An 11,968-nucleotide genomic window follows, 5' to 3' on the forward strand; every position below is an offset into this window, starting at 1 on the left:
CAACACAGCTCCACACTAGGACTGACTCGGGGCAGGATAAGGGATTTTAAATTATGGAAGCAAAAGTACATAAACTGTGATAATTTTGGCTATGGCTACACTGATGGCACACTGTACCCATCTTATCCTGCTCTGAAATGCCTCCTTTTGTTCAGAGATACATGAAACTTGGAATATTTGGAAGATCATGTCCAAGCTTCAGGATGCTGCTTTCATGGATTTTTGTGCCAAGATCTTGCAGAGCTGCAGGAGCGAGCAGAGCTCATTTGCTGCCCCTTCCCTGGCATGATGCTGTAAATTGATTTTAACAACCGGGCACTGGATAAGCAGACAACAACTCGTGTTTCCTGAGAGAAAGATCCACCTGCTGACTAATCTTCCCTGGGTTTGTTTTGATTAAGGCAGTCGAGGCTCTAAGCTCAATAATAAGATATTCCACTGAGTCACCTTAGCTCTGTATTACTCCCTAAGGATGCGTCATCACTTCTCTTTCAGCTTTTCCCCTTCCCAATTGTGAGTGGCCACTCCAGGCCACACCACGCCTCCAGCCTGGCCTCCCTCATTATGACTGGGAATAAAATGGCATTTGTTCACACAGAAACCTTCCAGAATCTTTCCACGCTCCAGACACCTTCCAGCTTGTCCCATGTCACCCCCACGTGTGAAATCCCAGCTCTCAGTGGGGCACAGTGTGAGTTCCATTACCCCCAGGCATTGTGTAACTGCCAGAACAGCCAAGATTATCTCAGGAAATACTCAAATTCCTGCATCTCCAGGACAATGGATGCTATATCCTGAGTCACTCCAGGAATGTACAAAATGAGGGGAAAAATTTCATTATATTTAAGAAACCAGACTGGTAGAAAACAATTATTTTCTTGCTTCTAGCAAAGACACTTTGAAGCATATCTTTAAAAGATACTTAGCTTTTAAAAACACTGCTCTCCTACCTCCTTTTTCTTCCCTGTTGTATTTTAAAAGGGGAGAAATTCAACCACATTGAATCAGTTCAAATTACAGTACGAATTGACCAGACATGTAAGATGCATTTTTATTTCCCCAGAGCTTCCCTCTGGGCTACACATTCTCACAGCAATTTTCAACAACAAACAAGGATTTGTATTGAAATCTTGAACAGAATTTTACAAAAACCACTTGAACCAGAAAAATTTAGACACAGCTCCCAGCATTTTGAAATGATGGTTATTTTAAGGAAAGGTTATTTTTAAGAAAAGGCTGTTTTAAGAAACAGAGGCAGAACCCTTGCCAAAGAAACCTAGCCAGGAGGCTTTAGCAAGCTTTTTGTATTTTGCTTTAAATCACACCACAGAGCAGCCACAAGCCTGACAGTGACACTAAACTGATTAGAAATTAAACTCAATGATCAGCATCAGAGCAGCTTACAGACTTATGACTGGTTTTGTAACTTCCTAAGGGAACAGGCACTTCCACAAGGGAGTGTAGGGGTCACTGGAGGTCCCTGTTCAAAAACACACCTGGGAATATTCAGATATGCCTCAGATATTCACCTCTTTGTGTTGTAGGCTGTGTCCTGGGGAGTTTCTTCCAGCAGGGTTACGTAGCCCAGTGCACATGTGAGGATGAACAGGACTGTCAGGGTATGAGCTCTCCTGAAATTCGGAACAGAGAAAACCGACATTAAAAAGCAGGAAAACTCACATCTCCCCCCACCAGTGCAGCCTCAGGAGGCCAAAACCATAGCCAGCAGCCAGGAGTATTGAGGCTTTCTGTATTGCAGAGCACAGAGAGCAGAACTCAGACTAGCACTGCATGTGATCAGCAGCAGCTTGGAAAAAACCAGCAGCCAGTGCAAACACCTGGATCTAAACAGCTCCAGGTGTCTCCCCAGGTTTGGCAGGTCCACACCTGACAGTGCTGCTCTATTTCACAGCCTACTAATCAAAACTGCAGTTGAGGGAACAGGCCCTTGAGAGAAACCAAAGGGAATTCACTCCAGACATGGGAATTACACAAGAAAGACCAGTCATTAAATTTTTTAAAAAAAAAAAATCACTAAAGGAGAACAGTTGCTGTTTTAAGAACCCTGATGCCACCTCAAGATGCTGGATTTCCAGGGATATTCCTACAGTTTCAGTGCACTGAGCACACGGGGTTTCTGTGGGAACAGCCATGTCAGCAAAGCTGGATGGCTGTTCCATAGCAGTAAAACATCCCCAGAGGTTTATATGGATTTTAGTGAAGCACTCAGGGTGATATTCTTCTGGCACAGTTTGCCCAGAGGAGCTGTCACTGCCCTGTCCCTGGAAGTGTCCAAGGCCAGATTGGACTGGGTTTAGAGCAACCTGGTCCAACGGAAGGTGCCCCTGCCCTTGGCACTGGAACTTTAAGGTCCCTCCAGCCCAGACCATTCCAGGATTCGGGGATTCTGTGCAAGGAGAGCGAGCAGAGCACACCCAGCCATGGTGACACCCACACCCTACACCCACTGATCACCACACAAATATTCTTACAACCTCCACATCTTTTCTTACTTCAGGTTGAAAATTCCTTTCCTAATGAGAAGCCACTTACTGTTCTCTTTGGAAAACTCCTCTGGCCCCAGCTGGGAAGCATGGGAACTCTGTCCACGTAAGGCCAAAGGACATACCATGAGTTTTGGTTTAGAGGACAAAATCCTTTAACACAAACTAATAAACTACGTATAAAGCGGAAGCTTAGGGAGGAGAAAACTTGTAAAAGGAAGTGTCTGCATGTGACATATTTGGCTCTATTTCCATTTTCTTTATATATTCTTTTGTAACAGCAGCTCACATCCCATCTCCATGTCACGCCAAGGTTTGTATACTCAGGTTGCACAGTGCACAATAAACCTTGGAATTTCCAAACCAAGCGACTCACCTTGAAACAACCCTGCAGTAACCCACCTAAAACTGCTCTGAAAGCCAAAGAAACGGTGCTGCTGAAGGAAAACTCCATCCTACTCCAAACCCCACGTACTCCACAGCATCCCTGCAATCCCACTGAGAACGCATACAATACCTCATAAGCAGACACAATCCTCTTCTGCCCCTGCCAGAACAGAGTTTGGCATTCAAGGCTCTCCTTCTCTGTGCTCCCAAGGACACAGACCAGCAGCTCCAGGAGAAAAACACGAGGACCCACAAGTACTTCAAGAATTAACGAGGAATCAGTGTGCCAAAACCCAGCGAAAAGCTTGGGAGCCACAAGCTCCTGCTCGGCAGCTGCATCTTCCCAGGTGCCAAGAAAGGTGATTCAGCCATCAATGCTCACGTGGGGCCTGCCCTGGATCCTGCAAGAGCTGGAGAACTAAACCCCAGCCTCTCCCAGGAGGCAGGACAGCAGGCACGGAGCCCACGCTCCAACCACACCACGCTCCTGCTCGCTGCATTTACGTGTGGATATAATGAATGGATTCTATAGGGAGCACCAAAAAAGGTTACATGAACTCCAGGCTATTTTGGTATCTCATGCTTTGTTTTGTTGCTTGGTTTTGAAACTCACTGTTGTATTGTTATATTGTAACATAGTTATAATGTTGTTGTAGAGTTACAGACATTATGTATTATATCTAACTGTTACATTACTGTTTATTTTTGAAGCGGCTAGGAAAATCTAGGAATCTCACCTTACTGTTTCACCACCTGAACAGCCACACCCCGTCAGCTGCTTTTTCAATGCTTTCAGGTCCCATAAATTGCCAAAAAAATCAGTTATTACACGTCCTGCCTTGGACAAACACCTTGAGAAACCTCTCTAGCAGCACAAAGATGATTCAGTTACATTCCTCCCTGTGAGGATCTTGTAGGACAATGAAGTGTTTCCCCATGCATCCCATTTCCCATTTATTTCTGGTGCCACAGCCACCAGCCTGAAACCTCACTAGCTGCCCTGTTTAAGGAGAAACAAGAGGCTGTTCTCTCATCACTTCCCTTGTGGCTCAGCTTTCATCTCCAAATGCTGCCAGATTCCCTCCTAGCAGGTTTTCAAGGCAAAGGTGCTTCCAGCACAGCATGAACTCCAGGAGCTGGGATGAAAGATTCTGGAGATGGGCTTGACTTGTTGAAATAGCAAGTTGGCAGCTCTGCCAGAGAGCTGTGAGCAGTGACACAGCAATGAGAGAGAGCACAGCATCACACAAATCCACTTCAGAGAGGGGAAAAAAGCCAGGAAATATGGATGTACACCATGTCTTCTCACAGCTCGGGAGTTTAAAAATAAAATAAAATTCCACAAAAAGGAGCAGCCCTCCTTAAGGAAGGGTTTGTCTGAGAGACCAGGATGAATTTAACGGCACAAGGGGATTGTTTTCATCTCCACACACGCTTTAAAATAACAAACCAGGGGAAGGCAAGCTAAGAACAGCCCAGCAAGGTAAGCAAGGCAGGAATTATATGGGAAGGCTTACGTCCTCCTGGCCTGGAGCCTGGGAGGCTGAAAAGAGCTAAGCTGGGAATCTTCCCCTTAAAATTACACACAGGAGTTGGGGCAACATGCCCGAAGCAAAGGGGGTACAAACTGCAGCCAGATCTGGGAAGTTTCACATCAAAACCTCTGCAAAGCAGTGCCTGATGTACCTGAGCACAAAAACATCTAAGGCCAGGGAGAGAACAAATCCCAAACTGTTAAAAAGCTGGAATATTAACCGGCTTATTTTTCTGCCTTTCTGCACCACACACTTGGCTCTTCCCCCACTTAAGCCCTGGGAGATTGAAATGAAATAAATCAGGTTTGTTTTCATACAAGCCCTTGTCCTGCTAATCCAAACACCAAGTGAGAGCAAGTCAAGCTCTCCTGCACGGCAGATCACAAAAAATGTGGGTTTTTTTCCTAGTTAATGGGATTACGTTTGATCCCAACTTCTCTTTTCCATGCTAGGTCACTCTCCTGTCACATTGAGATGCTGCAGGTCTGCCAAGGAAATTACCAGGAGCACTTTATTTTCCAGCTGAAGTCTATGACAGAAACGATGCAAGGAAATTGTTTAAACATGTCATTTTTCTGGGAGATTTTGGCAGATCCTTGGGTGAAAAGGAGAGAGTAACACCCAAGAGCAGACAGCCCATGGCCTCATTCAATCTCCCACAAATTAAAATCAGCTTCAGCAGAGACCGCACCCTTGTTATCCACGGTTTGTTTGTCACCAGTGATGCAACAACCCCATTAAACAAAATAACAATCACTGGAACACAATGCAAAGAATTTATTTATTAATATTTTGGCCAATCCTCTTAAATGGAACAAAATTCCAAAGGAGAGCCAGTCCAGTTTGCCCCTTGGATTAAAAAAAGTTGCATTAATTGCGGCTGCTGGTGAAAGGATCTGTCAGCAAACCCAATTAGTCCCATCAGTGACTTTTCCATGATTTAATTCTTAATTCTAAATAATGGCAAATTAATTAAACCACTCCTGAAAGAGATTCAAAGCCCTGTACCCTCCATAAATCAACACATTACCTGGGAATTCTAAGAAAATATGGCAAATAGTACAACAAACCCTTTCCTCCAAAAGCAGCAGAGGGTTTGAATAAAGAATAAGACATACGAAAATACAACAAAAATTCATACTAACTTAAAACCAACCACATTGGAAATAATAACTGTAATTAACAGGAAAACCATTGGGGATAGACAGAGGGTTTGGAAAACTTCGAGTCAAACCCAACCATACGAATATCCCTGTCAGTTTTAAGCTCTAAGCTGTGTTTTAAAACCTGTTTAAACTCTCCGAGTTAATAAAACAGTCCCTATTCTTAGAGCAGAAGCGCATTTCCAGCACATCCCTGAAGTCACTCGACGCCGATTAAATTTCCATACAGACTTGTGACACTCCAAAATAGCAACGGGCCTTTTCCTTGCCATCTCCTCAAAGAAGCCCAGGAACACAGACCTCCAGAGACCCAGAACCAGAGGTCAACTGCAAAGCTTTGGCAGATCTGGGGTTTTCCTTCCAGTCAGGAGGGAAGACCGAGCTCCCAAAGTTTCCGTCAGTTCTACAGAGCTTGCAAGTTCCACAAGTGCCCTGTTTGGATTATTCAACATTTTTCTGCTTAAACCTATGGAAATGTGTGTCTCAGGAGTTAGTTTAGGGCAGTTCTACTGAGACAGGTGACGGGGAATTACAGGTAACACTCTCTGAGCATGTTTTTCCCTATTCTCCTTAAAACTTCGGGAACGTATTTACAAAAACAAATGCAATAGAGAGAACTGATATCGAGGTGGGGCACTGAACTCTGACAGGCCATCTCCACAAAGATATTCCTTCTGCATTTCCAGCTTACCTGGCAGAACTATGCAGCCCCTTCCTTTGAGGAAAGGGCACTGCCATCCCCACAGCACAATTCCCAAGGCACAGGCCCTCTCATCCATGACCAGCTGGCAAACATGGCTTAGTGGGATTGCACAAGGCCTGGATGTCCCTGCTCCCTGCCCTGCCCAGAGGCTGGAAAAGCATGGCAGGGTGACCCAGGACTCTGGAGCAATGTTCCTTTTCTCCAGCACGGTGAATCCTGAGTGGGCAGCGTGGCCCCCTTAGAGCAGGGAAAAATCCCATGTTCAGCTCTCAGCAAACTCAAGGAATGCTGCCCTTGGAAGTGCCACAGCCATCCCTCAGGAGAGGGCACAGAGAGCAGCTCCTGCCAACCTGCGGATATTCCATCTCCTTAATCTCTCTTCCGGATAAATCCCCACCTCTTCCTCCAGACCGCCCTTAGCAAATCCCAGGTATTTCAGAGATAAGAGCAATCTCCGCAAGGAATGGGTAAGGAATGTTTTGGGTTGAGTACCAACCCCTTCTTTCCAACACCAGCTGGTTTGCCCACACATATCCTCACTTCCCAGGCCATCTGGGAAGAGTCACAACATCAAACACACTGAGAGAACACACCAGCAGGGACTGCCTCTTCCTTAGCTGCAAATTCCACGTTTTTTTGCACAAAAAGGTGGAAATAATTCCTACAAACGCTGCCACTAGCCTACGGAATCACTGCCATTCCCTCTTTTTTACTTCTTTTCTTATTAATTTTAACGTCCTGAGCTCCACAGATCTCTGCTGCCACACCATAACCTCGGGAATTAATATCACATCCATGTGCTGGCAACACGAGATTATTAGTGCGAGCGATAAAACACGTTAACAATCAAAAGGTGACATCAAAGCTAATGAAATCCAAATTAAAGTAAGGCTTTGAAAAAGCAATTAACCCACAGAGTCACAATGTGGGTTAAAGTGCATCTGGCACCTCCCAATACTCTCAAATCCAGACTGGATGGATGTTTTCCTGGAAAATCTTCTTTGCTTAAAGACAAGCTATGAAATACCTACAGAAATTTTAAGAGAACATCATACACAATACCCAGCTAAACGGCCCCAGAACAAGCAGGGCTTTGTGTGAAAGCTCCTGCTGGAGGCACACAGACAAGAACAATCCAAGGTGCTGGAAAAAACAGGGAACATGTCCCAGTGGCTTGCCAGACAGGCCTGGCATTCCCAGCTCTACACTAGAAAACCAGTTCAGGGATGAATGATACAGAAACCACAGACCTGCTTCAGAAAGCTTCCTCCTGATCCCTTCTTTTGGCACTTCCTAATGGTGAAGGGAGCTGCCAGGCTACGCTGACTGAGCAGCTTCCCACAAGGGAGTATTTTCCAGTTCCAAGTCATTTATATGGACTAAGACCAGAGATATTAGCATGTAAGTGGTCTTCCAAAGTTTCAAACAGATTTTGAAGAGCCAGGAAGCCAGCTAGGAAGCTCCAACATCCCCAAGGACCACATTTATAGCAGGAAAATCACCTCTGCAAATTAAACCACTCCTGGAATGATTTCTGAGTCCACAGATGCCAAATCATCTCATTTTCCCAAAAGGAGTGAACCACGCAAGTAACCTTATCTCTAACTCCTAAACTCCAAAGAGAAGGTGCATTCGTGTTTTGCTGAAGTCAGAGGGCAGCCACTCAAAAATTTCCCTTTCCTGTGGCCACCTCCACAGCACGAGAGTAGTCCCAAGGGTCACAGGAAGGAAATAATTTCTCTGGATAATCTTTATTCTTGGACATGATAGGAACTGAGTCGCTGCCAAAGAATACTCTAACATGTACAGGGCACAAGTAACACGAGGAAAAACCTTGGGACATTTCCAGATGTTTAAACTCCTGGCTGCTAGCACAAACTACTAGGGGAAAGAAAATTTAATAAAGAGAAAAGTTAAGGAACACACTTATCCCCATTGCCCTCCTGGACAGGACCACCCGACACAGGAAAACTCCCGAGAGAATAAGGCACATCCAGATTTCCAAAGGAACAATCCACATGGGCACACTAACTGCCTTACAGCGTTTATCCGGGGCTGACAGCCCTGTCACCACCACAGAAAGCTGCAACGAGGCATGATTATACAGCAAAAATAGGTATTTTCAAGGCTTAGGTATATATAAAAATAGGTATTTTAAGCTGTTCCAAAACAGCTGGCAAGAGCCACCTTAAAGAGGGAGTAAGGAAAGGACAGCTTTACCCATTTTCCATTTAAAGGTTGGCACCGGGATCCCGCGATTCGCTCAGCCTCCTACATGTGGTGTGCCGGCCAGGAAAGGTCCCTTTGTCCCCGAGGCCACAACGTCCCTCGGCTACACCCACGCGCCTCAGGGCTCTGCAGGGATCCCGCCGGGATCCAGCAGCATCCCTGTGCTCCTCTGCAGCTTGCACTAGCAGGAATGTCACCTCCTTTATCGGGATCAACACCCTCGGCTCTGCTCCTGCCCAGATTGGCAGGGTGAGAGCCAAGTGCCCTCCCCTCCCACTCCTCCATGCCAGGCTCCAGCCAAATCCCATCGCCCTCGGCTCGTATTCCAAACGCGCGTCTTCAGTGTCAGCTTCGTTTTCTTCATGGAAAGGAACGTGTGTTTAACACACAAGAAAATACCTCTACCTACACACAGGCATGCTGCTGAGGGGATTTATGGAACAACTCAGGCAAGGCCAGGATTTATGAGCACTTTTACAGGTACGGACACACCTCTTCCTGCAAGGACTGAATTAAACAAAAAGCTGTTTTTTTCCGCTGGCCTGACCCCAGCAGCCGTGGGTTTCTGCACCCGTTTTATGGACTTAAACGCACAAAAATACACAATACCTGCCCAGGAGGAGTGGGGCACGACTTCAGCTTTCTGCCAGCATCACTGGGAAGAACATAAGTGGAAGAAGCCTCTTCCAAAATTAAAGGAGAGGAGAGAAGGAGGTGGAGTTCATATAAACAATGCTGATAACCGGAATCAGGCAGGAATGCTCGCCCGAACACACTGGTACTGGAAAACTCCTCCAGAGCACCCACCGGGCAGGACAAGCCATCGGGCTCAGCCCTAAGGGTCCTGCTCCTGGGAAGACGGGGACCAGGACTGGGAAAAGAGGTGCCACCGCCAAAAGCCAGCCCTGAATTCCCGTTACGTTGCCAGGAAATAATTAATTAGCGGTAGGAAAACACTCGCAGCCGGTTCCAGCACCGGTATCAGCGACAGAAGAGGCACGCGAAGAGGAGATAACGGGGAGCAGAGAACTCGGATATCCCATCCCGTGGGGCCCCTCCACATCCCGTTCCTCAGGGACCCCCACACGCCATTCCTCAGGCCCTCCATGCCCCATTCCTTACGGCCCACACGGAACCCCGAGGGGGGCGGGGGCCATGCCCGGCGCCTCTCACCAGAAGAACGTGTTGGTGCCGTCGTCGTACACCTCGGACTCGGTGCTGCGCCGGGGCCCGGCGCCGTCCCGCTCGGCCCCGGGGGCGCCGCCGTTGGGCTGCGCGGGGGGCGGCGGCGCCGGCGGCGGCTGCTGCTCCTCCAGCGCGGCCTTGCCCACGTTCCCGCCGTGCGCCCGCCGCTCGCCGCGCCTCATGGCGGCGGGGGAAGCGGCGGCGGGGACGCCCCGGGGGCGAGCGGGGGACACCGCGGGGGACGCGGGCCGGGGCCGCGGCGGCAGGGGACGCGGGGCGGGAGGCGTGACGCGGCGTGCGCGCGACCCCCGCGTCGGCGCGTGCGCGGGGCGGCCGGGCCCGGGGTGGGCGGGGCCGGGCGGGGCGTCCCCTCCTGTTGCCGTGGCAACCGCGTGGCTCCGCCCCCCTCAGCCCCCGGGGGGTGTGACCGCCAGGCGGCGCCCTGCGGAGCCGCGGCCTCGCCTCAGGGCGGCGGCGCCGAGCCCCTCAGGGCGACAACCAAAGCGCGCCGATTAAACAAAATGTCTTCATCCTGCCCGCTCTCACCGGGACGGTGCCGGGAAAAGTGTTCTTTGCCAGGCTGCCGGGGGCTCTCGAGTACCCCGCCTTGGGTTCCCCGTTCCTGATGCCGATTCCCGCGTCTCTGCGCGATGAAATGTTAAATATGTGCGTTTTGCTGGCAAAATGAAAATGCGTTTTGCTCGGCAAAAGTTTTTGTTCCCACCCGGAGGGTCTGGCTAGAGCTGGGGGTGCTTGCAGGGTGCCCCTGCGCCTTTGGATTTAGAAGAATTCTAAAATTCCTCAGCTCTTCCCAAATGACCTTGGTCAGGCTCCTCATCTGGAATGGACCATGCTGATCCCGACGGCAGGCAGGGAGCTCCGGCCCTCTGGAGAGACCCTGGCATGGCAGCAAGCTCCGGGAATACTGACTGTGTGGAGGGAAGGCAGAGTCCTGTGGGAGCAGAGAAACAGGGAAATAAATGAGAGGAAACATTTACAGGATGGTAAATGATCAAGATGGCCTTTGAAGGTCCCTTCCCACCCAAAGCCATTCCATGGTTCTATGAAATACTGGAAGGGAGCAGGGTTAGACGGAATACTAGGAAGAAATCCTTCCCTGTGAGGGTGCTGAGGCCCTGGGTGCCCAGAGAAGCTGTGGCTGCTCCATCCCTGGAAGTGTCCAACGCCAGGCTGGACAAGGCTTGGAACAACCTGGGATAGTGGAAGGTGTCCCTGCCCATGGCAGGGGGTGGCACTGGACAGGCTTTAATGTCTTTTCCAATCCCGACCACTCCCGGATTCTCGGATTGTGCGGAATAACGGAGCTGGCCACAGGAGGGCAGGAGCGGGCTGGGCGAGGAGCGGGCAAACCCCAGCAAAAGAGTTCGGAGATGGATAAAGGACATTTCTGTCTGCTGCACAATTCCCCTCTCCAGAGTAAAGCACTCTCCTGCACATCCCACGATGCTTTATGAGATCTTGAGCCACTCACCTTGTTCTAAGAGGTGAAGAATACCCCGAGCTGGAAGGGATCCCTAAGGATCAGCCGGTCCAAATCCTGCCCTGCACAGACACCCCAACAATCCCACTCTGTGCCTGAGAGTGTTGCCAAACGCTCCTCGAGCTCCGGCAGCCTTGGGGAGGCTTCCATTCCCTGGGGAGCCTGTCCCAGTGCCCAACCATCCTCTGGAGGAAAAACTTTCTCCTAATACCTAGTCTAAGCCTTCCTTGCTTGGAATGAGCACCTACTACTTCAATTACAAGCAGGGCTTCACCAAAACCCCCATCCTCTCCTCTGATGTATTGATTGTAGCTCCAGAGATACCCATGAATCCAAACAGACCAAGATTTGGATGAAAACACCCCCAGCTTTATGAGAGAACACAGACATCTGCTGCCATTTTAGCACCATCCTGAATCAGTGCCTTTGCACCCTCAGAAGGGGGGCTCCCTGTCCAAAAGCACTGTTGCCAGGCGGGAGGTGGACAGGCTGCCTCTATCCAGCCACAGTGGTTTTACACACAAAACCCTTCAGCAGTCTCCTCAGGTGGGAATTACAGTCTCCACATCCAGCCAGGACTAACAGCTCAGGGAATGCTCCTGGATGTTCCCTGCCAGCGCTCAGTGCAGGTCAGATTGCTGCCCAAGGCGACTGGAGTCCAGTGGGTTCAAGTGTGTGACCAAACCAGCAGTCACAGATCACATCCTAAATAATCTCTGCTCACACAGGGTTCATGTGAGCAGAGGTTCCTGTGGCTCCCT

At 49.1% G+C, this 11,968-nt stretch overlaps 1 protein-coding gene across 2 annotated transcripts in view; it reads right to left on the reverse strand.

The window, feature by feature from the left end:
* The window catches only part of PTDSS2 (phosphatidylserine synthase 2), a 30,004-nt gene extending 20,101 nt beyond the window's left edge, over nt 1-9,903 (reverse strand). Inside the window, exons 1-2 of one of the 2 annotated variants that reach the window (XM_066320599.1) lie at nt 9,695-9,903; nt 1,530-1,631 (exon numbers count right to left, since the gene is read on the reverse strand). In XM_066320599.1, the coding sequence (XP_066176696.1) occupies nt 1,530-1,631; nt 9,695-9,888 (296 nt within the window). In that variant the 5' untranslated portion in view covers nt 9,889-9,903. Of the gene's footprint in view, nt 1-1,529; nt 1,632-8,512; nt 8,697-9,694 lie in introns of those variants that run through there. The other variant, XM_066320600.1, reaches the window with a different exon arrangement.
* Between the last annotated feature and the right edge of the window lie 2,065 nt (nt 9,904-11,968).

The sequence above is a fragment of the Sylvia atricapilla genome, chromosome 6, assembly GCF_009819655.1.
Source record: "Sylvia atricapilla isolate bSylAtr1 chromosome 6, bSylAtr1.pri, whole genome shotgun sequence".
NCBI classification, from domain to species: Eukaryota; Metazoa; Chordata; class Aves; order Passeriformes; family Sylviidae; genus Sylvia; species Sylvia atricapilla.